The sequence below is a fragment of the Suncus etruscus genome, chromosome 10, assembly GCF_024139225.1.
Source record: "Suncus etruscus isolate mSunEtr1 chromosome 10, mSunEtr1.pri.cur, whole genome shotgun sequence".
Lineage (NCBI taxonomy): Eukaryota > Metazoa > Chordata > Mammalia > Eulipotyphla > Soricidae > Suncus > Suncus etruscus.
The window spans coordinates 93,781,431-93,808,483 of record NC_064857.1 but is presented as its reverse complement, the minus strand read 5'-3'; the positions used below and the strand labels follow the sequence as shown (position 1 = coordinate 93,808,483).

The following is a 27,053-nucleotide window of genomic DNA, read 5'->3' as shown; positions in this document are numbered from 1 at the left end:
ATATTCTTTCAATGTCCTTGTAACTTGGGAAGTCATGACCAATTTTATCTTCTTTATAACTTACTTAAAATTATAGGAGATTATAGGCTTTGATGGCCACACAGAATCCTGCTTCCACTTGATTTAAATAAATACAGTCAATTAACAGCTAATTAATAGCCCAGAATGTCTTCTTATGTGGGATGTTACCCAAGACCTTTGCAACAATTACATTTATTTGCATGTTTTAAAATAATTAAATCAACATATTGGTCAAAGAGTAACCCGGGTGGCACTCATTAAAAACTATTATTTGAAAGTGATACCCAATTTACAAAAAAAATGTCAGTTCTCTTGTGTCCAATCTTTAAGAAGGCCAGATTGGTATTGATACAAAACAGGGTACCCTGAGAAAGTTAAACAGCATAGCCAGAGCTTCTAAGAGATGAATTTAAGAACTTTCTCTGCTCATTTTAAGAAACCAAAGATAGTGGGACTTCCCACTCTTGCTCTAAAGAACTTACAATATTCTTTTAGAAATAATGTAATTAAGAAGTAAATTATGTTAAACATACTGAATTGCCAAACTGACAGCTGAATAGTCTACTTTTGCAATGAAACGTTAGCAAATGTTAACTTTGTTTTTCAGACACCCAGAAAATACATCTTCTGAAAAGTTTCATTAAGGTTTCATTCTTTAAGAGATTTATTTCTTTTTTTTTTTTTTTTTTTGGTTTTTGGGTCACACCTGGCAGTGCTCAGGGGTTATTCCTGGCTCCAGGCTCAGAAATTGCTCCTGGCAGGCACAGGGGACCATATGGGGCGCCGGGATTCGAACCGATGACCTCCTGCATGAAAGGCAAACGCCTTACCTCCATGCTATCTCTCCGGCCCTAAGAGATTTATTTCTGAAGAGATTTTAAAAGGAAAACAATAGGAATTCTGGTTTTTCAATGTCTTGTTTTAATCACTTATTGAGGATCTGTTATATACTAATGAAGCGATAACTAAAAAATACAAAGAAATTGTGAAATAAGGATGGAAAAAGTACAAACTATACTATACTGGACAACTGGATAGGATTTGAATATAAAAATTAGCTTACTAAAAGTAATGGGCAAAATTTATAACACCCACTCAGTGTCAAATCACTTCCCATGGAAGTAGACTCATCATCCAGTATTCTGTAGCATGGTAAGAGGTTAAAACATTAACCAATAAAGCTGGAAAAATAGTACAGTAGGTAAGGTGCTTGCTTTGCACATAATGACCTGGGTTCCATCCTCAGGACCAATATAGTTCCCCAAGCTCCACCAGGAGTAATCCTTAAACACAAAGCCCAGAGTCAAGTCTGAAAACTGCCAGGTATAGTCCTAAACTCAAATTAAAATTAAATAATACTAAGAAAAAAATGGACTGAAACACTTCATAAAGACAGTTTTTCCTCATTGTAGTTGGTTTTTCTCTAAATATTAAATCAAGTCTGACAGTTATCTCTGACTCCAAAACAGAGTAAAGGAACTATTACTTCTATCTCCCATAGAAAGTGAAAAAAGAGATAAGACAAAGCCAAGCGCACTTACTAGCAAATCCCAATCTCGAAACATAAAAGACTGTCCCCACTGATCCACTTTCACCTAACTTCTGACATCCCACAGAAAGAGGAGAAGCCATTAGAGCCACTTGCCAGGGTGCCGCAGCCTGCCATCCAACCATACTCCCGGTACCATACTCGCAGAATTGACAAGATTGCACCAGAAGAACATTACCAATCCACTCTGAAGGAATATTTTATAAGCCTGCAAGGTAAGTTTTATCCAAAAAAACTGATATTCAAAATAGTCAAATGTACTTCAGCTTCACTATTACTCCCTACATCCTCATTTGATCGGCATCTTCCATAAAATTCAATTTACAAACAACTGATCATAGTTTTGAGCAGTAATATTTTGCCTCTTTCTCACATCTCATTTTTTGTAGGAATCATAAAGTAATCTTCCCCAAGTTATTCTCCATCATTGCTAGACTTAATTTACCTTGCAGAAAGTAATTCTCTCATGCAAAAGAGATTGATGGTTTAATGGGCTTAGTGGATACATTGCATGTGGGAGACTGAGTTTCAAACTCCAGCATGGAAAGTTCCCCTTGTACTGTCTGGTAAAAATGAACCCGAATATCAAGATGGGAGTATTCATTCCTTAAACACTGCCAGGTATGGCCTAAAAATAGAGAAATTAACCCTTGCTAAAAAGTATCTCCCCATTTTTTTAATTCCTTATATCACTAGAAATCATATGTTCTTTGTTTACTCACTGAGTTCCCTTTCTAGGGGAAAAAAGCCACATTTAATAAACATTGTTGAATAAAGAGATGTAAAGTAAGGTTCTTTTTAACTAATCCAATCCATTTGGGGTTCTTGTTCCCTTGAAGGTCAGAGTGAGAAGTACATAAAGACTTAAAGTACAGGCTAAGGGGTAGTGGGCGGTGACATGGGACAGACCCTGGAAACATTGATGGAGGGAGGTTGACACTGGTGGTGGACTGGTCCTGAAACATTAGAGGTCTGAAACCAACTATGAATGCTTTTGCAAATCATAATGGTTTAAATAAAAATGAAAAAAAAAAGTAATATTAGATGGGTTCCAGTGTCCAAAAAAAGTATGTCCTATCATGTATTTTTTGTTGTTGTTGACCAGTAACTTCATAAATACCACTCTGGATTCATTATATCTCAGAAACTGATTGTCAGCCCTTCTCCCACTAGCTACCTAGCTCCCTCAGTGCAATCTTGTTTTGTTATTATTTTAAATTATTGTAGGGGCTGGGGGAAGTAGGGCATCTGCTTTGGCTGTGGACAACTTCCAGAGCTCGATCCTGCCATCCCATATGGTCACCCAAGTACTGCCAATAATCTTTTGGGCCATCTATTTGTCCACTTCATGGAAGTATCTATTCATATCTCTCCACATTTTTTTGTTTTATTTTGTTTTTGTTTGGGGGCCACACCCATTGACGCTGAGGGATTACTCCTAGATATGCACTCAGAAATCGCTCCTGTCTTGGGGGGATCATATGGGATGCCAGCAGATCAAACCGTGGTCCGTCCTAGGCTAGCGCTTGAAAGGCAGATGCCTTACCTCTAGCGCCACCACTCTGTCCCCTATATCTTTCCACATTTGTTGTTGATGTTATTGTTTTCTTTGTCGATGTATTTTGTGAATGTAGCTTGACTTTTCAATCAATGAAAATATATATCAAGGATACTTGACTTTCACAAATACTTATGCTTTAGGAATGGGGTCAGAGGTATATGTAGGTGGCCAATTTTTACTATTACTAGTTTTTTTTGTTTCTACTGTGTTGAAAATTTAACAAAAAACTCAAATATCTAAGGCAAATATTCTAACACTGAGTTATCTTTCTGGCCATAATTTTAAAATCTAAGCATAAGTTCACTCAACCATCTCCTACCCATGGCCAAGTGTTTGTTGCCAATCCAGGATCAATAAAGTCCCAGGTCAGTCCCTGAAAATGCCTACCATCCCTATTACCACATCAGCCTACCCTACATCTAGAATTCTGAATACAATTTCTGCCCACCTAACACTACACACACACACACACACACACACACACACACACACACACCCCAGCCCATAGTTTATCCAGTAATTCACAGAGGACCACAGGTACTCTGCAAATGTTCATGTGACAGTTGTGCTTCATCCATCTCACACACCCCAAGGATGCAAGACCCAAAGCTTTCTTCATTGTCAGAGCACCCTGTAAAACTTCCTAATGTGTGGAGGAATCAGCTCTGCCTCCAGAACTAGAAGGGCTTCTAGTTCCACCATCAACAACTCAGAAAAGCTCATCACTGGTCATTTACGCAACAGGGACTTAGGCAAAATATCAGCATGAAGAGGCCACTAACAGGCGGAGTGCTCAAACTGCACTTCCCACATTCAAGTTCAGAACCTCTTTGTAATAATATAATGGTAATAAAAGAGATTAGTTCTCTCCATCATTTAGTTGATGTATGTGGTGGAAAGGGTTACCAACTGGTGCCTGAAACACTCTAACTCTTAGAGGTGGGGAATTAAAAAGCAACAAGCTGTTCATAAGATGTTCCAGCAGGAAAATTAAGAGTACATTGGTAGAGAGTATGAAAAGACTTTTTAAATTATAATTTAAAATGTGGTCTAATATTGATTAGATCAACTAAAATGTAAATTTGAAAGGAAGCAAATAAAATTTGGTTTCATGTTTACATAAAAATTCAAGTAATATGGGGGCCGGAGAGATAGCATGGAGGTAAGGCATTTGCCTTTCATGCAGGAGGTCATCGGTTCGAATCCCGGCGCCCCATATGGTCCCCCGTGCCTGCCAGGAGCAATTTCTGAGCCTGGAGCCAGGAATAACCCCTGAGCACTGCCGGGTGTGACCCAAAAACCACAAAAAAAAAAAAAAAAATTCAAAGTAATAGGACAATTGATGCCAATATGATAATATTAAATTGAGATGAAATCTTTTTTTTGTTTGTTTGTTTTTGGTTTTTTTTTTTTTGTTTGTTTGTTTTGGTTTTTGAGTCACACCCGGCAGTGCTCAGGGATTACTCCTGGCTGTCTGCTCAGAAATAACTCCTGGCAGGCACGGGGGACCATATGGGACACCGGGATTCGAACCAACCACCTTTGGTCCTGGATCGGCTGCTTGCAAGGCAAACACCGCTGTGCTATCTCTCCGGGCCCGAGATGAAATCTTTTATTTTTCTTTTTAGTGTTATGTTTGGGTCCACACTGCAATGGTCAAAAGGTACGCTGACTCTGCGCTCAAGAATCACTTCTAGCAGAGTTGGGTATCATGTGGAAATCCAGAGATTGATCTGGTTCGCTATCTGCAAGGCAAATGCCCTATCAACTGTACTACCACTTCAGCCCCAAGGATTCCTTTTTTTTCTGTAATATTTTGCTTAGATGTCACACTCAGTCTTATAAATAGAAGCATGTGCTATTCCCGCCAGTGAACAAGCTGCCAGAATTTTAAAAAATTAATCATTCATCTTATGAAACAAATATACAACATAAAATCTTACTATGTGTTACATTAAAAAAGATTGTTGATGATCAAAAAATTTTCCAGTGGATCAGAATGCCTCACTTGAAAAAAATTCTCCCTATCATTCATTATGCAAACTAGAGAGTATTACTTGATGCTGATGATGTGGTAATGATTATAGGCATGATGACTGCCATTTATTATTATTTAAGCTCTATATGTGTTTACACTAATCTTTACTACAATTTTACTGAACAAACATTACTATCCCATCTTACAAATATAGAAGTTCAGAGAAATTAGGTGCCCAAGATCCCACAACTATTGAAGGAGTCTAAGGGTTGACTCCAGAAGGCACATTCTTTCCCCCATAATGTACTGATAAATGTTAAACTTAAATCAGCTTCTTGTAATCCCATCATATATATATATATATATGATATATATATCTATGATATGATATATATATATATATATCTGATATATCATCAGGCCAAATTAATCTAGGATAATAATCTCCAATGTATTTCTAAAGTATCTGGTAGTCATTTCTTTAGGCATACATTTGGTGGATAACTGAATAAAATACTATTAAGTTGTTTTATATGCTTGTATTATTTGCTATGACTTCACTAAAATATTTAATATATATTTTAGTCTATAAACATTAAATTTTTATAAAATTGAATTTTTTGTAACTCCTAGCACCATCACCTACTCTAACATCAATCCCTTGCATTCATAAGCACCAAAGGACTTAAAATTGAATCGGGGGCGGAGGATAGGGAAACATAATATACATGATAAAATACAATCAAATTTTTGGAAAAAAGATATGTATAAACTGCTTAACATACTTTTCAGAAAGTGAACTCCTAAACAATTAATAAGGAAAAATACTCAAAAAAGAAAATAAAAATTGTGTCTATAAAAACTAAGTCTAAAACTTAAGTTAAAAAACAAAACAAGGGGCTGTGATAGAGGTAAGGTGTCTGCTTGCAAGTGCTTGCCAAGGAAGGACCGCGGTTCGATCCCCCAGCATCTCATATGGTTCCCCCAAGCCGGGGCGATTTCTGGGCGCTTAGCCAGGAGTAACCCCTGAGCATCAAACGGGTGTGACCCAAAATAAAGCAAAAACAAAACAAAACATGGAAACATGATAGAAACCATTGTGATTTACAAAGTCCTTCATAGTTGCGTGTCAGACATACAATGAATTGGGGCCAATCTCATCACCAGTGTCCATGTCTCTTTACCAATGTTCCCAGAGTGTATCCCATACCACCACCCTTTGCCCCCCAGCCTGCAAGTATAAAAGACCTACTTAAAGTTTAGATTTTTAGGGTTTGGGTCTCTTAATTCCATTGTTGTTACCTTTGGCTTGGATATTTAGTTCTTTTTATGGTGTTGTTGGTGTTTTTGGTTTTGGTTTTGGTTTTGGTTTTGGTTTTTGGGTCACACCGGGCAGCCCTCAGGGGTTACTCCTGGCTTGTTGCAAATCAGCCCCTGATGAGGTTGACTGATGGAGGGATGGAGGATGAGGCCTTTCTCCTCCAGCTCGGACCACACGTCTGTTACCCTGTTCAGCCGGCGGTTCTGAGGTGAATGCGGCGGGAAGAAAGCCAACAGGCAGTCAGGCTTTCGAAGAAAACAGCTCTTTATTCCCTGAAGAGGCCGAAGCCAAAAGGCCTAAGAATAGGCCCTAGGAAAAAAAGCCCCTTACCTTCCACAGACCCTTACTTTTATGTCCCAGAATCAGGTACCACTCAATGGTGGGATCAGATACCACCCAATGGTGGGAGCAGAATTAGGTACCACCCGGGGTGGGAGCAGAATGTCAGGTCACACCCTAGGTTAGGGCACAATCACTGATCAGGGTAGGGTCAGTAACATAATAATCCTATAAAAATGTTTACATATACAACACTGGCTCTATGCTCAGAAATCGCTCCTGGCATATGGTCCCCCGGGATTCGAACCACCCACCTTCTGCATGAAAGGCAAATACCTTACCTCCATGCTATCTCTTTGCCCCCCCACCTTTTTAACACTACCAATGTACCTGAGGCCGCTTGGCCCTTGGCCCCCATCCTTTCATATTTCTGTTTCTCCTCTCCCACTCAGTTTCTTTCCTTCTCCTCACTATACTCTTTCTCATGAGTTTTTGGATTTTTCAAAGGTAGTATACTGAGCACAAACACTTCAAGAAGTCTAGTTACTTGCAAATTAGGTTGAATAAGAATAAATAAGAAATATGCAGGGCAGCTTGAAAATGCTTTACAATGATTTATAGGGTGGCTGACTCTCCTTGGAGCCAGGAGAAGCCATATTTCAATTCCAGATTTTGTTTTTATTGGTGGTGGTGATAGTGATGGTGGTGTTCTCTTCTTTTTTCCTTTTTATTTCTTTTAATTTATTATTATTGTGATAACAGTAGTTTATGAGAGTTTAAATGTTTGTGTGATAGAAGCACAATGTTACCATACCATTCCCCTGTTAAAACTAAATATACTAATTAGAAGTAAAAAAGCTATATTGTGAGCCAGAATAATAAGTACAGCAGGTAAGGTGCTTGCCTGGCATATAGCCAATTTGGGTTTGGTCCCTGGCATCAAACATGGCCTCCCAACACCCCCCAGGAGTGATTCCTAAGTGAAGAGCCAGGAGTAATCCCTCAGCATTCTCCCATGTGGCCCAAACACCCTTGCCTCCTGGCCCCAGCCCCACAAAAAAGAAAAGAAAAAAAAAAGCTAGATTGTCAATTCAAGTGCTTGCTTACTCCAGTATCTCCATCTAGTGGGCACTAAGGTGATAAAATTTAATTTATCCAGTATATTTCTGATAACCAATTATATTAGGCTAAGTCACTGAAAATTTTCCTAAGAAAAAATCAGGAAATTTCAGATATTTAGTCTGAAAATGAAACTGTCAATTGGCAGTATCAAAATAATTGTTTTACCATTCTACTCCAACAATGACCTAAATGTAGTGTTTCAATATTTTTAACACTTGGATATTACTTTCCAGAGGTTTTTGTTTTCGTTGCTGTTATTGACTTTGTGATAATTATCTTCTTGTGACTTAAATATATAATTGTTAAAAACCATTCAAGTATTTAGATGCCATATAAATATGAGTTTAGACAAATCTTTTTTAAAAAATGATAGCCTTGGGGCTGGAGAGATAGCACAGCAGTAAAGCATTTGCCTTGCATGTGGCCAACACAGGATGGACCCCGGTTTGAATCCCAGCATCCCATATGGTTCCCCCAAGCCTGCCAGGTGCTATTTCTGAGCACAGAGTCAGGAGTAACTCCTTAGTGCCGCCGGGCATGACCCCAAAACAAACAAAAAAATGACAGCCTTTAAGAAAAAGTTTATATCTTAGAAGAGAGAATCTTAGTGCAAGAAGAATCTGCTTTTTTACCTCATGAGAAAGCCAAAATCAAAAGGTAGAGATGATCCTTTAAGACACAAAATAAGAAAATTTATTCAGTCTGTTTTTAAAGTTCACATTCCCATAATAAAAATAAATGCCTTCTCCTAGAACTATCTTTGGAGAGAGATTTGATTTGATACCTTTCTCATCCAAATATAGTTGATGATAATTCTCTAATCTACTCAATTGTTTCTTTTATGCCAAGCATTATAAAAATGCTCACAAGAAAGTACAGTCTTGGGGCCAGAGAGATAGCATGGAGGTAAAGTGTTTGCTTTGCATGCAGAAGGATGGTGGTTCAAACCCCGGCATCCCATATGGTCCCCCGAGCCTGCCAGAAGCGATTTCTGAGTGTGGAGCCAGGAGTGACCCCTGAGTGCTGCCAGGTGACCCAAAAACCAAAAAAAAAAAAAAAAAAAAAGAAGGTACAGCTTTGTCTCTGTTCAGTGAAAAAAACAACTAAGGTTATTTCCTATTGCAAGACTTTATTTCTTTTACTTTTAATAGATTTATATATCTTTCAAGATTTTAAGTTTCACTCTCAATGACTGATACCTCATCCTATAAAATGACAGTGCTCTCCAAGAAATTTTTTGTGTTGTAGCTGTTGTCATAAGTTTTTCTTTGTGGAATTTTTGGGAAATGGAGGCCCCTCAGCTGGGCTGAGAGTCACCAGTGCCACCTAGCAGTGCTTAAGAGACTTTGAAATGCCAGGGATCAAACCCATAGTCCCATGTAGGCTAAGCATAGGCTCCAAACTGCTGACCTGCCTTCTCAAGTCTGGTGCTTATTGTTCTTTAATATTTTAGATCTGAAGAGTAGTGGGGGCTTAACTGACATGTCCTAAAAGCAAAAAATGCCATATCTTCTTTCTATAATATGAGTGCCAAGTAAATAATCCTGGAGTTGAGTCCAAGGAGTCTCTAAGAGGGAGGACTCTGATCTAAGAAGCTGGCAGTTTATTAGTTATTTTACAGAGTTAAGTGGCTTGACATATGAATCACTGTAAAGTTCCTTAAAATTCCCCAAGTGTTAAACAGATGCTAAGTTGCATTCTTCATGATTCAAAAGCACATATCTTACTGCACACGCTATTTGGAAAATATTCCTATTTACAGTACAAATCAAGTCACAGTGTTAGTTCCTCTGAGTAAACTCTTATGGGTGCAGGGTCATGTATGTGTTCAACCAGAGGTACATTTCATGTAACAGAAACCTTGATTATTGAGAAAACCTAAGATATTTTTATCCCCAAGAACTTCATTACAAAATTAAATTAGCTACTTTCCATTCAAGAAATATATAATTGAATGTATATTTAATAAACCCTTCTATATATTTACTTAAGGAGCCAGAGCAATAGCACAGCATTAGGGCATTTGCCTTGCATGCAGCTTACCTGGGACGGAACCCAGTTCAATACTGCCATCCCATATGATCCCCTGAACCTGCCAGGAGCTATTTCTGAGCACAGAGCCAGCAGTAACCCCTGAGCATCGCCAGGTGTGGCCCAATAACCCTCCTCCCCCCAAAAAAATAAAATAAAATAGATATTTACTTAAAATGATTTGTGATTATTTTTGCATTAGAATAATTAAAGGAGTTGAACAGAAAATTGAAGTGGGGACCAGAGAAATAGTAGAACAAATAAGCTGCTTGCCTTGCACATGGCCAATACAGATTCAATCTCAGGCATACAATGTGGTCTCCCAAGCACTGCCAGCAGTGACAAGAGTGATTCCAGAGCAAAGAGCCAGGAGTAACCCCTGAGCATCGCTGAGTGTGGCCAAAAAAAAAGAACAATTGGTTTGAAAAAGAGTGGATTATAAACATAATATATTAATTATATTTAATTCCTTTTTTTGTTTTTTTGGCCACACCCGTTTGATGCTCAGGGGTTACTCCTGGCTAAGCGCTCAGAAATTGCCCCTGGCTTGGGGGGACCATGTAGGACGCCAGGGGATGGAACCACGGTCCTTCCTTGGCTAGCGCTTGCAAGGCAGACACCTTACCTCTAGCACCACCTTGCCGGCCCCTATATTTAATTCTTACTATAAGAATTCTTGTGGAGTAATAAGATTTAGAAACACTTTAACAAGCAGAGAGAACATACAATAAAGGTTTTTTTTAAAAAGTGTCATTTAAAGAAATAGAAAGGTTTTTGGGTCCTTTTGTTTTGTTTTGTTTTTGAGGAGAGGCACATCCGGCAGTGCTCAGAGGTTACTCCTGGCTCTGCTCAGAAATCGCTCCTGGCAAGCTTGGGGGACAATATGGGATGCCAGGAATCAAACCTGGGTTCATCCCCGTTGGCCGTGAGCAAGACAAACACTCTACTGTGCTATCTCTCTGGCCCCCTGGAAAGGAAGTTTAAGGTAAATAATAGTGAATATATGACCAGGACAGCATCTATCTATCAGATGAAATTTTGAGAGGGTTAGTAAAGTTGTTACTAAAGATATAGGCACTCTCATGCAATGCTGCTATATACTCACTAACAAAATATCCTCTTCCTAGAGAATAATTTGTCAATAAATTTTAATTTTTTTTATTTTTTTACTTTTTTTTTTTTTCTTTTTGGGTCACACCTGGCAGCGCTCAGGGGTTACTCCTGGCTCTATGCTCAGAAATCGCCCCTGGCAGGCACAGAGGACCATATGGGATGTTGGGATTTGAACCACCAACCTTCTGGATGAGAGGCAAATGCCTTACCTCCATGCTATCTCTCCAGCCCCTGTCAATGAATTTTAAAAAATAAAATGATCAGGAATAAGAATGTTCTCTCTTACCACTGCCTTTCAATATACCATTTTATATTTTCAATATGCATCTCTATACTAGAAGCTCTAATTAGCAAAAGGTAAATTTTATCCCAGAAAAAAAGGGATAGAGCTGTTTCTATTCACAGATAAATATGATTATCTATGTAAATAATCCAAAAGAATCAATAATAACCCAAAAGACTCATGGAACAAATGAGTATTTATAACAAGTATACAGGATACAAAATATGAAAATTAATATGCAAAAGTCATTCACTTTCCAGTAGACACAATTTGTTTTCTGTTTAACTTATTTCCTAATAAGGTTTTTCATTAATATCTTTCTATTAATTGCTAGAATGAACAAGTACCTCAAAAAATGAAATAATTAAGACATATATAACAAGCTAGGTACACTATGTAAATAGCAAACCAGAATTAGAGAGACAGCTCTAAAGACTGAAGCAAATCTTTGCAGGAGACCCAGTTTTGAGCCCCAGTACAGCATAGTACTTGAAACAGAGCCAGAAGTGACCTTTGAGTACTGAACTAGAGAGGCAAAGGACTAAGTTAATGGAGATAATTAACTTGATTGTGAAAGACCCAATGTCATTAGATGTGACTTTTTCCCAAACTGCTCTACAGTTTCAATTCAATACTATTCATAATCTCAGCAAGTTACTTTGAAACTTTTAATAAAGTCTAAAGTTAAATAGAGGGAGGAAAGAGTTCTAGAAAGCAATGATCAAATAAATACTGGTACTTCAGTTGGTGTAATCCTAAAACATACAAAAATTTACAATCTTGTAAACCAATATTACTTCAACTAGAAAAATGTTTATGTCCATCAGTGATGAATAACACTGCCAAAATACTCTCAAACTTTTATATAAATAATGTTGAAGATAAATTAAGACAAAAAACAATCCTAAAAAAAGACGACTAAGATATTCTAAAATCCATGAGACAAATGACTAAAAATAGCCAACAATACTGAAAGAGAGAATTAAAGTTGGGGTAATGCCACCACTCAACTTGAAAAATACTGTAAGAATTACTTTAGTGGCCTATGTTCATCGCAGCACTATTTACAATAGCCAGAATCTGGAAACAACCCAGGTGTCCAACAACAAATGAGTGGCTATAAAGAAACTGTGGTACATCTACACAATGGAATACTATGCAGTTATTAGGAAAATGAAGGCATGAAATTTGCTTATACATGAATGGACATGGGGATTTTTTTTTCGGGCCACACCCATTTGACGCTCAGGGGTTACTCCTGGCTAAGTGCTCAGAAGTTGCCCCTGGCTTGGGGGGACCATATGGGATGCTGGGGGATCGAACCACGGTCCTTGCTTTCTAGAACTCTTTCCTCCCTCTATTTAACTTTAGACTTTATTAAAAGTTTCGAAGTAACTTGCTGAGATTATGAACAGTATTGAATTGAAACTGTAGAGCAGTTTGGGAAAAAGTCACATCTTAATGACATTGGGTCTTTCACAATCAAGTTAATTATCTCCATTAACTTAGTCCTTTGCCTCTCTAGTTCAGTACTCAAAGGTCACTTCTGATCAGGAGGGCCAGTCCATGGTAGAGCAGAGAGTATAGTTAAGAATAGAGAGGAACTACAATAGTTGAAATTGATCACTACGGACAAGAACTGAGTGCTATAAAGTGAGATGTATGGTACCTCTTCATTAACAGTAGTGCAAACCACAGTGGAGGGAGGGAGGGAGAGAGAGAGAGAGAGAGAGAGAGAGAGAGAGAGAGAGAGAGTGCTCGCTTCAGCAGCATATATTCTAAAATTGGAACGATACAGAGAAAATTAGCATGGCCCCTGCACAAGGAGAGAAAAGGGGAGGGAGGGAGAGAGAGAGAGAGAGAGAGAGAGAGAGAGAGAGAGAGAGAGAGAGAGAGAGAGAGAAGTAAAATACTTACTAAAGAGGCAGGTCAGGGAGGGTGGATGGGAAGGAAATGGGACACTGGTGGCAGGAAATGTGTACTATAATGCAAATCAAAGTGTCTGAAAGGAAAAAAAAAAGAAAGAGAGATAAAGAGAGAGAAGAAAAATATATGCCCCAGAGACAGGAAGGGGAGAGGGCATCAGGGAGGGGTAGAAGAAACCGAGGACATTAGTGGCAGGAAATGTACGCTTATGAAGGTTGTACATTGTATGACTATAACTCAATCATTAACAACTTTACCTGTGAAAGAAATTATTATAAACAACCTGCCTGGCATGCAGGACGGTGATTTGAATCCCAGAAGCCCATGTGGTTCCCCCAAGCCTGCCAGGAGCAATTTCTGAGTGTAGGGCCAGGAGTAACCCCTGAGTCTGGTTCTAAGTTCGCTTTTTTGCAAGTGACTAATCAGTTGTGCCAACACCACTTATTGAAGAGGCTTTCATTGCTCCATTTAGGATTTCTTGCTCCTTTATCAAAAATTAGGTGACTGTATGTCTGGGGAACATTCTCCGAGTACTCAATCCTATTCCACTGATCTGAGGGTCTGTCTTATTCCAGTGATAGTACAAAGGCTTACATAATATTGGCCTTGGTTTAATTCCCAGCAACTCATGTCACCCTCCAAGATCACCAGTATTGATCTAGAGGAAAAAACCTTAGACTATACCCTCAGCACAGCTGGGTATGACCTAAGAACAGAACAAAAATATATATGAAGGCCAAACAAAAATAAATTTAATTAAAAAAACAGCAATGTGTGCCTTAAATGGTCCTTTCACAGACTTTCTTTACACAATACAGTTTTGTCCCCTAACTGTTTCCCAAATTCCAGTAAGACTTTAAGGGGCAGTGGAGATACCTCAAAGGACTGTGTCTCCAGCATCCAGGTGTGGGGTCTAAAACAAGAACAATGAAAAACTTTACACTGATATTAGAAACTTCCCTGTGAGCAGGGAAATAGTCCAGTGGGTAGGGCACTTGCCTTGCATGCAAGAGATTCGACTGGGTCCCTGGAACCATATAGAGTCCCCTGAGGGACTTAAAAAACAAAAACAAAACAACAAAAAAATGTTTTTGGTGTTTTTGGGTCACACCAGCAGCACTTAGGGGTTAATCCTAGCTCTATGCTCAGAAATCGCTCCTGGCAGGCATGGGGGACCATATGGGATGCCAGGATTTGAACCACCATCCCTCTGCATGCAAGGCAAATGCCCTACCTCCATGCTATCTCTCCAGCCCCAAAACAAAAATATTTTAATACAATAAAAATTTCCCTGACAAGCTGAACTGTTAGCACACAGTGGTAGGCATCTGCCTTGCATGCAGATGACCTGGGATGAACCCAGGTTCAATCCCCAGCATCCCATATGGTTTCTCAAGCCTACCTGGAGCAACATCTGAGCACAGAGCTAGGAGTAACTCCTGAGCACTTCCAGGTTTGCCCCCTTCCCAAATAAAACCCTTCCCGGACTATTTCTTTTCCTCCTCTGTATGCATAAGGCCTGAGATAGGATAGGGGTTAAGGCACTTGCTGTGCATCAAGCAGACACCAGTTCAATCCCCAGCACTGCAAATGATCCCCCAAGCACTGGTCAGGAGTGAACCCTGAATACAGAGCCAGGAGTAAACCCAAGTAAGCCCAAGTAAGTAGCATCAAGTAAGCCCCAGCAAAGGAAAAAAAAAAAAAAGTAAAATTAAAAGATCCTACTTTATCTACTTTTTTTGCTCAGCTCTTCATCTAAGTTTTCAAAATATATTAGGAAAGTCAAAGAACAGGGGCAATATGAAAAAAACTGAACTGAATTGTCCCTTAATTTACAGAAATAGCTATTCTTGTGCTTATTTTAAGAATAAACTAGGGCATATGGAGATTTACACAAGTTAAAGCAAATTGGTCACAGAGGGGGACAGACCTCAAAAGTCTTTCATTTTCCCTCTTTCTTCTATCAACTATAAGTCTAAAAAGTCATGTAGCTCTTGATTAAGATAATTGCCATAATCCATGAAACCCAAATGCATAGAAATAAATGAGAAATACCCCTGAATTTAATAAGAGAGAGTTGTTTATCCTTATATATATTTATCTTTAAGCTATTTTCATTGCATCCAATGAATGTAGTGGGTAAGGTAACTATGTAGTATGCTTCCTAATGCCTGCATTGTTCTAATAATTAAAATATTTATTGCTAGGTGCAAGTGGAAGACAGTAGGTCTCAAAACATTGTGACTCAATAATGATAAAGATCTAAGAATCACAATAAAAGTTCAAAATACAATTAGGCATACACACAAACCTGCAGTAATTGTGGAAACAGTGGCCCATTTTCCTCCACCTGCTTCCCCTTAATTGGTGGTCATGTTTGCCTAGGTTAATGTTAAACATAAATACATATTTAGTCAAGAAAAGAAAATGCAAAAGAAAAAAGAAAAAGTGGGGAAAAGACTTAAGCAAGTCTACAAAGAAAAACTTTTATTTGCATTCATATAGCTGTTACTTTATCCAATTGAATCCAAATTGCTTAAAATCATTTGAAAAATGATTCTGTCTCATGAGACTCCTAAAGAGAATAGGCAGTAATCATAGAAATAGACACCCTTCACATAATGTAAAGAATTGTTGCTCTTCTTTTTTACTGATAAAGCTCTGAAAATTGTTTCCTATTTATGTAGGAACAATATTATTTCAAAGTTTCAAACATTTTCAAACATGGGCTACCAGCACTAACACTAAATCCTGGTTTTTGTACCAGTGAGCACATGGCTTCAGTCCATGTTCAACACTTAATTAAGAGATTGTTTCTAAAGATTGTATTCTGGATTTACCATCTTCTTAAAGGCCATGCTGCTGCAGTTTATTAATAGCCAACATCTGGCTAAAATGTGCTGAACTACTATTTTCCTTAACCATTATATGGATGAGATTTTTGTTATTCTAAGCAAACTGAAAACATGTTCTTGTACGGACTTCTATTATAAACCTAATAATTAGTGACAGTGCAAATTGTTTTCTAATTTTTCTTATACCATCTAGCAAACTGCCATTAAAACACTGAAGTTGTAGCTTAAAGTTGTATCTCACTGAGATTCTTTCATTTTATAATGTAGACCATGTCTTCATTTTTTAAACACAGGGCCTCATTCTGAAGGTCAAGAAATATTGAATATAAATATAGCTATATGCAAAGGAAAATATAACCTTAAACTTGCTCTAGGGAGCAGCCCTTATAAACTCAGGAAAGTGAAATCTTGGACAAACTTGGCACAGAGTTTTTGAACATTCCATTGATTCTCCTATGGAACTCAAAGGTCCCTTGCATAGTATGGATTTCTAACTTCAAAAGGACTCCTCTGAAAAGAGTATCAACTCATGTCTATAGAACTAATTTGCCTCTGAATTGAAGTTAACTAAATCTGTTCAGGAATTTAAGCAACTTGAAAATATCCCCATCGTCTAGTAAGTTTTTAAAAGGAATTTCATGAGACTGTAGAAGAATATCGAGGCCTTGCTGACACATATTTATAAGTCTGGCTCAGAGAACTGTTAGAATACACTTAGGGGTTCACTCTGCCTGAAATGCCGAGGGCTCCTCCCTGTACTTTGTGTCAGGACACAGACTTCCCTTCCCTTCAAATTGTCATTAGAACTCATCACTGGCTTTGAGATCTTCTCCATGTAACTAGGGCTCCTCCTTGTACTTTGTGTCAGAACACAGACTTCTCTTCCCTTCAAATTGTTATTAGCCTTGAAATCTTCTCCATGTTAACTTAATCAAGGAATCATTCCTTAAACCCTACTCCCCATTTCTATATAAAACCTTTCACACCTTGTATGAGATAGATGTTCTATTGACATAATATTCCACTATGTGCATTTTAAGGAGGGGAAAGTAGTTTTGGGGCGACATGGCTATGCTCAGGACTCACTCCTGGCTCTGCGTTCTTGGATCACTCCTGGTAGGGGCGGGGGGAACCATAAAGAGTGTGGGGGGTTGAACTCTGGTCAGTCACATAAATGTAAGAACAACTGCTTTACCTATGATTAAGTGGGCAAATAGCTGTATTTTCTTGGATTCATTTACCTAAAACTGAAAAGGAAGCTTCTCTTTAGTTCCTTCTGATTTGGAGTATGGCAGTTTGTGTCTCCTCGGTCTGTGGCTTTGACTCACTGAATCCCTTCTTCAGCTTTCAGATCTTCCAACTTCAGTCACTCAAATCATACACTGCCTTGCCTACAGCCAAGGTATGAAAATTTTCATATGGAAATGAGACATAGGACTAAAGAAATAGGCCCTTTGTGGAATTAGATGAGGCAGATTTCAAAGCAAGTAAATATTAGAAAAGAAAAAAGGCTTTATCTTGACACAAAGTACTAGGAGGGGCCCTATGGAAATTCATTCCTTTCATCTCTTCTTTCTATCTTTTACTTTATTTTAAATTTCAGCCTAGAAATATAAAATAAAGAAAAGGCTATAATAAAAGCATTCAAAAAATAAAAAATAAAAGCATTCTCTAGCTCTCATTACTTTGTTTCCATCCTTAAAATAATTTGCCCAGAGGGAAATACTTCCCATTTCAACACTTGTTTAAATGATCAAAAACCCTCAGAAAAATGTCATTACCTGCTTGTTGTTTTTTTTTTTTTTTTTCAGTTTAAACTTTATCTTCCTGTTCTGATAAATAACAATTTCAACTCCTGACAACTTTCTCTCACCTTCTAATTAAACTAATTGAAACTAAAAATTTTGGTTAAAGCCATATACACTGTTTATTAATGAGAATTTATTAATGGAGAATTATTTATCTCCTTTCTGGTACAAATTTTGCTTTCCCTGTATTTAATGATTGACTAATTTCCTCATTTTCTCAATGTTATTTGTGAATCCAGTCTTCCCATGTTCCGCAACAGCTCTGTTAAAATCATTCTCAATTCATTTCTACATAGTCAAATGTGTTAAATTGATCAGTTCCTGATAAATATGTTTTTCCAGAAATGCCTAGGAAAGTGAAGATAAATATTCTTCTTAGTTAGGTAAGACTGTATTTTGAGGGTCTAACTGTTTTTCATAAAGACTTTCAAATAAATTTCTACTCACCCTGTCACTGCTCTCTAAGGTATTGGTGCCTCTAATCCCTGGGCCTTTCCAGAAAGCAGTGAGTCAGTTTACTTTCCATATACACCCCCCATCATTAAGCACTTGGTTCTGACCTTTACTATTCTCTTAAATCATGTCATATCTTTCCACCCACATCCATCATTGTTTCTTGTGGTTGTTTATGTCTCCTTAACTTATCAGAGGTAGAGCTCATGACTCCTTTCTCATTTTTTCCTGTTATTTGGGGATGGTTTTGAGAAAAGATGAGTAAGGAATGGAGAGTAGCAATATCTATCTGACTTTTTGAAATCAGAAGTCTCTGACCTCTCCTATTTCATACATTCTTTATTACATCAAACCCTCTTCTGCCAGTTCCTGTTTGATTCATAAATTCTTATTTCTACACTTTCTGAGACTAGTCATTGTTGGTTTTAGACACGCAACATTTGCCTCATTAATAGACTTAACAATTCCTACTTCTACCAAAATATTCCATTTGCAGCAACTGTTGCCTGATCATGAATAGGGAATATTGGATGTGTATGTGTTACATCTATATGTATAGATGTATAACATATATATGTTACTTGTGTATCCAGTCTTCCCATGTCCCGCAACAGCTCAGTTAAAATCATTCTCAATTCATTTCTACATAGTTGATTGTGTTAAATTTATCAGTTCCTGATAAATATCTGTTTTTTCCAGAAATGCCTAGGAAAGTGAAGATAAATATCCTTCTTAGTTAGGTAAGACTGTATTTTGAGGACCTAGCATAAAAAAGCAAGGGTATATATATATATATATATATATATATATATATATATATATATATACATATATATGAATAAAAAGCAAGGGTATATATATTTTATATATATATAGGAATATATATCATATTGTTGTGATAAAGTATGTTTGCTTTCTATTTTTGTCTGAAAACAATTGGTCAGAATTAACTCCAAAGGTTTTTGTTGTTGTTGTCTAATTTTCTTTCTTTCCTTAGGATGCTTATATTGCCAGGCCAGAAAAATGCAAACATCAAATTTTATTAATTTTCCAACTAAAAGAGAAATCAATTCTTTGGCCTTACCCATCCTTAGACAACATATTGTTTCCATTTTCCTGAATATCTTGACTTTTTTAATCTACTGACCTTTTCCTCATTCTTATTACTTATAGACCCTTCAATATATTCCTAACTTTAGCAACTCCTTTCCAACTTTTGTTCAACTTCTTTGATGTTGAACTCACTCATGAAATAATTGTCAATCTGTGTTTAACTTCTCGGCATACTCTCTTCCTTCACTGTTGTCACACTTTTCTAGATTACTTCTACCTATTAAACTACAATTCAGTCTTTCCATTCCTCAAAAACACAGGCTTGTCAAATCTCTGTCCTTGTTTTCCTTTTATTTCCACCTACACTCCACTACTGAAAGTTCTTCTAATCTCAAAAACCAAATATACTAACGACCCTCAAAAGAGTCACCTCGGGGCTGGAGAGATAGCACATCAGTATGGCATTTGCCTTCCAAGCAGCCAATTCAGGACAGATGGTGGTTCGAATCCCGGCATTCCATATGGTCCCCGGAGCCTGCCAGGAGCAATTTCTGAGCACAGAGCCAGGAATAACCCCTGACTGCTACTGGGTGTGACCCAAAAAAACAACAAAAAAAGTCACCTCAAGCTCTTCGGTTCTCTTTCCTGACCTTAAGAAATATCATTTCTAAGTAAATATTTATAAAGAACTCCATCATTATGCCCCCAAATTCCTCTCACTCTTTCTTCTTTTCCTCAAGGACAGTTTTTTTCTTTATGTAAATTATGCCAGTGGATAACACCAAATCTATAATGTTTGATTCTTCACTGTACTCCTATTGTTTGCCCTATCAAAATTCAAGTACTGTTGACTCAGTCTAAAATATATCTCTCAGGGTCAAAGCAATAGTGCAGCAGGTAGGGCAGTTGCCTTGTACATGGCTGATCCAGGTTTGATCAGTACCCTCATCTGGTCCCCTGGACCTGCCTAGAGTGATCCCTGAAGGCAGAGCCAGAAGTAAGCTCTTAGCACTGCTCAGTGTGGTCTAAATCATCATCCTCATCCTCATCATCCTCATCATCATCATCATAAAGTCTATCTCTCACAACCACTTCCCTTAAACAAATTATCACCTTCAAATCTAGATTTTTATAACAGTATCATTATCCACTTCCTAAGCCTACAATGGTTTTATATCATGCTTCTTACCTTTTCTTCCAATCAAGAACCCCTTCCAAACTTGTTTTCTTTCTGTGGTACCTTTGTCTTAATGGCTGTCACCCTGGTTTTATGTTCTACTCCCATTTGTGCAATTTTCATCAGTTGCCTCCATCATAGATCCTGCGAACCCACAAGGTACTGACTGTATGGTCCCCCAGTGAGGAAATGCTGGTTTTACACAGTTACCAGGATAAAGCCTCAGTTCCTCTACATTACTGATCACTACCAGAATTAATGCTGTGAACTGTCATCCAAATTACTTCATTGTTGAGGGACCATATTAAGTAATGGAGATCAAACTGGGATGAGCAGAGTATATAAGTCATTCACTTAAACCCCAGTACCATTTTGCCAACCATGATTTCAAATACAATCAATGATAGGGTTGCAAACACACAAAAGAACATGATACAATCCACTGGATTGTCACATCAAAACACTATATAAGGGGCCAGAGCAATGGCGCAGCTGTAGGGCGTTTGCCTTGCATGCGGCTGACCCAGGACAGACCATGATTAGATCCCCCAGCATCCCATATGGCCCCCAGAGCCAGGAGTGATTTCTGAGTGCATAGCCAGGAGTAACCCCTGAGCATCACTGGGTGTGGCACCCCCCCAAAAAAAAAACAAAAACATAAAACAAAAAATAAATCACTATATAAGTTCCAGGCATATGTACTAAAAAATAAATAAATATGTATGTTTACTACGTTAAGTTCAACACAAAAAGTCTAATTCTATCCTTCTGTATAGAATTATCCCCTTTGAAAACTAACAAAACCAAATGAAAACAAACCCTTGGACTCCAACCACAGAACTGAGGTTACCAGAGGGGAACAGAAAAGAGGAAGGGCCCAATGGACAATGGTGAGTGTAGTGGGTAGCACATATTTGGAAGAGGTGTGAAATTACCCCTTAAACATATAGTCATGTAAACCAACATTACCACAATTTAAATTTTTAAAATAAAAACAAACAAGAAGAAACAAATAAGAGTTTCGACTGTCTGCATCATTACTTAAAAAAAAAAATCTGTCACTTTTGATGTGATTTATCCTCATTTCTCCCCTCTCACCCTCCACTTCTAGTAACCACTAATTAGTCTTAGAGACAGAATGTTCTTTTTTTTGGGGGGGGGGTTATTTTGGTCCACACCCAGTGGTACTCATTGCTTACTCAGGGATCACTCTTGGCACGGCTTAGGGGACCAAATGGGGTGCCAATGATTAAACCCAAGCCAGGCATGTGTGCTATTGCTCTGGCCCTTTGCTTTCTCTCCTCTCAAAAAGCAAGAGTTATTCTCCCCCTTCCTAAACCATGGTTTATAAAGACTAAGTAAACAGCTTTCTCCTTCATCTCTTCTTATATAAAATATTCGCAAAGTAAAAGTGTATTCAGGCTTCTCAAAGACTTCGCATATGATTGACTTTCTCTTGACTTGCCTGATGCCCAATGTGGATTTCCAAACTACCTGTAAACTTCGCTACATACCCAAGATTAAAAGTGCCTGTGATAGGGTAGGCTCTTCCTCTTTTTAGGCCAAAGGTTTCTCCTTTCTATTTTCCCCAACTTTTGCTGTGCCTATACAAAAACCTGCCACCACCCCTTTATTTCCTTCTTTTTTTCTTTTAAATAGGGGCTCCTGTCTTTTTCATAGAACCTTGGGGCAAGGATTATTTTGTTTTACCTCAGATTTCTGCATTTTTTCTATCAAAGTAAGAAAAAAGGAAACAGAAAGAATGGAGGCCAGGGACCAAGTGGTCCCAGGTGCATCGATGGGGAAAAAATGTCAGAACTAATATCGAAGCCAAAGTAAATGACAAGAGAATCAAGAGACCTAAACTTTAACAGTCTAAACTCAAAGAGGCCTGTTATACTCACAGGCCAGGGAGCAAGGGGTGGTAGTATAGGATGCACTCTGGGATCATTGATGGAGGTTGACATAGGTGGTGGATAGATCCTGACTCACTGTATAACTGAAAGTCAACTATGAAAGACTTTGTAGATCACATGGTTTCAATAAAATAAAATTTAAAAATTAAAAAAAGTGCCTATGATAACATTTTATTTGAACCAGAACTCCAACGCATTAATTCTCAGCACACCTGCTCTAAATTGCAAAGTCATAAATTGATGTGAACTTGTGAGATGAGGTTTTCTGTCAGATTTATGTTGCCTTTAAACAGGCCTAGGTTCTTTGCAATACAATATAAAAATACATTTATTTCAGGGCTGGAGGTAGGGCATTGCCTTGCGATCAAAAGGACAGTGGTTCGAATCGCGGCATCCCATATGGTCCCCCGAGGCTGCCAGGAGCGATTTCTGAGCATAGAGCCAGAAGTAACCCCTGAGCACTGCTGGGTGTGACCAAAAAAACCAAAGACCAAAATATATATAATATATATTACAATATAATAATATGTTACTATATTATAATATTTTATAATATATAATATTATGATAATATAATAATTATAACATATTATATATGTTTTATATATATTTCAATGATTAGCCTGCTGGCATAAGTAGATAGATAGATAAGTAGATTCTATTCCATTACTGTCTGGTCTTTACTTATTCTTTTTTATCTTCTGCTTGTCACAAGCGCAATAATAAGATCTAGAATTTCTTAGTTTAAACTTAATGTGTTGTTAGCTTGTTAAGTAGAAAACTATGCATGCACTTACACTTCACACTTAATCTGACAACATTTTAGTGCAGTTTTTCACAAATCTACTGTTGACTAAGTATCAGCTACCGCCCAGTGTTTTTTTTTTTTTTTTTTGTCACAGCAGGACTTCTTAGATTGTAACCCTTGGCCATGGACATGCATCCTTGGCAGCTAAAACAATACTTTTCAAAGGAGGAAATCTTGGTTTTGAGAGCCGGGTGTTAATGTGTTTAGAAATAGAAAACCTGATGAAGCGAATAACATTCAAAGCTGATTACCTTGGATAGGCTCAATCCCAACACAGTGAGTGTCACCAAGCCAGCACAACAGACCAAAGCGCTGGAGCTGGAGAGGCCCGAACTTGGTGGGATATTTCCATCCACCAGGCAATTCATTCCCGGCAGGTTACTAAGGCCAAAGTGTTCCTAAAAATAGAGAAAAAAAAACAGTACTAGTAGCTTCAAAGTTCTTTTTAAGGAGTAGCAAGACACTTTTTCATTCCCAAGAGAGGAAAAGACTATCAATGAACTTATGATGCTATTTATAGAAACCACTTGTGCAATTTTAAGTAAGACTATTCACGACATTTTATTTCAAGACTCTTGACCACAAGGAAGAGTAAGATGAAGATTACTTTTTTCTTTGTCCAGCAAAAAAATTACCGATCCATTCCTATAAATTGCCTTAAATTATCTCTTTCTTGTGTATTTGTTGATTTGAACAAAGAGGGAAAAATGTTCAGCAATTTTTAACTACACTTCTCAAGTAGCAAGATGAGAAATATCCATTTATTGATGTGGCAAGTTAAATTTCCATGTAGCAGAGCCCAACACTATAATTGCAAAAGTCAAACAGTAAGAGGTGGCTTTTTTCTAGGAGGTGTCTTTTTTTTTGGAGGGGGGGGGTTTGGGCCACACCCGGTGGTGCTCCGGGGTTACTCCTGGCTGTCTGCTCAGAAATAGCTCCTGGCAGGCACGGGGGACCATACGGGACACCGGGATTCAAACCAACCACCTTTGGTCCTGGATCGGCTGCTTGCAAGACAAACACCGCTGTGCTATCTCTCCGGGCCCAGAAGGTGTCTTTCTTCAGAAGTTTTTCCCAACTTCACTGAAGAAAAAAGCATTCCAAATGTTCCCCATTTTGTTTTACTTAGAAACTAAGATATGTAAAAATATTCTCAAAAGATAGTACAGCAGATCCAAAGCATTTTCCTTGCATGCAGCCATCCAAGTCCAACCCCCAGCATCACATATGGTTCCTACCAAATATAATTCCTGAGTGCAGAGCTAGAAGTAACCCCTGAGCATCATCAGATGTGGCAAAAAATAAAAAATCTTTCTCAAGAGCACATATAGATAACTAGAAGTAAGGTCCAGGCTTTTTAAAATCTGGATGAGAACTTTTCTATTGCAGATAGAAACTTGGGTCAACATACTTGTCACTGTGATTTAATGCAAATCCATTTTTAAAGAAAATCTAGGTTTTTATTTGAATTTATAGATATATTTAACCATACAATAGCCTTCAATATAGGACAATTAGAATCTCTCTACAAATGAGGAGAATGTAGACTCTAAAAGAAACAAGACAACTATGCAAACAGGAAAACCCAAAGAAATAATAAGACCCTTGCTTTCAAGATGGAAAGCTTGAGTTGGTGAGATCAGCCCAGCATGGCATGGTCATTGAGCACAATTAGCATTGACCATTAAAATAAAAAGATGGAAAGCTCTAATTTACTTAGATAACTGTTTAGGACAATGAAATTAGGACACTAATTAAAAATTAGGATTAAAAATGCTTTAACAATGCCAGATAGAGCATTACTGGGGTGCTTGCCTTGCTTGAAAGTTGAATCAGAAGCATCTCAAATGGTGCCAGAAATGATTCCTGACTGCAGAACCAGGAATAAACCCTCAGCATCTCTAAGAGTAGCCAAAAAAATCAAAATAAATAAATAAATTTTGAGATCATTTCCTCCTTATGGAGACATCACTTTTTGCAAATTATTCTAATAGATCAATAACAGGTAGGAAATACTATTACATTACACAATTACAACCAATCTCGACCAATCTTGCAAGAAATGCCAAGCTGATAAGCTAAAAATTTTGGGGTGTTTTTGGGAGAGGGTACAGACTGAGTTCCCCCTACTTGCCAATGCTCCAACAACTGCACCCAATCCCCACAGCTGGCCCCATACATTACATAATCATTTGTTTCATCTCACATATTATTCTAGGAACAAATTTTAATAAGCCAGTCAGAACAAAGCTGGAAAAAAAATCCTTCTCCATTATTTTCTTTCTTTTGTTTTGGGGCCTCTTGGGGGATACTCCCTGCTCAGTCTTCTACAGAAGCTCCTAAGAGCTTCTCTGAAAAGCCATCTGGGACAGCAATAAAATCCACAACTCACACATACAAAACATACTCACTAGCCTTTTGAACTCTTGCCCCAACCCTGCCTTCATGCTTCGTTCTTTTGTTGCTAAACTGACAAAATTCATGGGTCATAAAAAAAAGAAATATATACTTCTTTGCTTTATTTTAAATTTTGAAAATTTTCTTTCCAGAAATACAAATTATAAGCTGAAACACTGCTGCACAATTGTTCTTTCATATAGAATATTAGACATCATGTTAAAAAAAATATTCCTTGGAGGGGCAAGGGCAATAGCACAGCAAGTAGGGCAATTGCCTTGCATGCGGCTAGGGTTCGATCCTCAGCATCCCATAAGTTACCCTGAGCCTGCCAGAAATAATTTCTGAGCACAGAGACAGGAGTAATTCCTGGGGTGCAGTAGGTGTTGCCCAAATACCCACCCCCAACCTCCCAAAAAATCCTTGGAAAATGTCTTATATTTAATGATAAAATAATCCACACTGTAAATTGAACATGAATAATACTTGCAAACTTATCACATAATATTTAAATTAAAAAGTAGAACAATTATAGGGCAGGAGCAATAGCACAGTGGATAGGATTTTTGCCTTGCATTTGGCCAACCAGGGTCATCCAATCCCCAGCATCCAGGTGGTCCCCAAAGCCTGCCAGGCATAATACCTAAGTGCAAAGCCTGAAGCAACCTCTGAGCACTGTAGCCCAAAAACAAAAACAAAAAATGGTAGAACAACATCAAAAAACATGAATGAGGTTGGGTTTTTTTCCCCCAATTTTGTAGAAGCTCTACCTCAAAAGAATAACATGTTCAATTTTTGTTTTGTTTGTTTTGAGGGGAGGCCATGCCCAGTGCGTTCAGGGGTTACTCCTGGTTCTCTGCTAAGAAATTGTTCCTGGCAGGTATGGGAGAACCATATGGGATGCTGGGATTCGAACCACCATCTGTCCTGAACGCCTGCATGCAAGGCATACTGCTGTGCTATCTCTCTGGCCCCAAACATGTTCAATTTTAAGAGAAGCAAATAATCCTCAAGAACTTTATAGTATTTGAATTTGAAGGACCCTTGAAGCTGGAGTGAAGAGTACAGCAGGTAAGGTGCATGCTTTAGACATGGCCAACCAGATTCAATCCTAGCACCTCACATGAATCCAGCACTGCCAAGAATAAGTCCTAAGCACAGACAGGTCTCACTCAAAACTAAAAAAATTCTTCGAAGGACCTTAAACGGATTAACAATTAAATTGCTTTTATGACAAAAGTACAAACCAGTTTGCATATCAGTTGTGAAATTTCAGTTTCAATCTTCTTGAAAAAGAAGATTCTACAGCCTAAAATTTTAAAAAATAACACAAAGCAACATATATATTTTTCATCTTTTTACATAGAAGGTACAAATAGATATTTAAGGTAAATAATAAAGG

The 27,053-nt window shown here is 37.9% G+C and overlaps 1 protein-coding gene and 1 pseudogene across 1 annotated transcript in view; one reads left to right on the top strand and one right to left on the bottom strand.

Moving 5' to 3' along the window:
• GALK2 (galactokinase 2) overlaps positions 1-27,053 on the bottom strand; it is a 142,328-nt gene that overhangs the window by 97,932 nt on the left and 17,343 nt on the right. Inside the window, exon 5 of the mRNA XM_049781456.1 lies at positions 23,506-23,652. Within this exon, the coding sequence (XP_049637413.1) occupies positions 23,506-23,652 (147 nt within the window). The remainder of the gene's footprint in view (positions 1-23,505; positions 23,653-27,053) is intronic.
• LOC126021756 (uncharacterized) lies at positions 13,013-13,085 on the top strand (annotated as a pseudogene).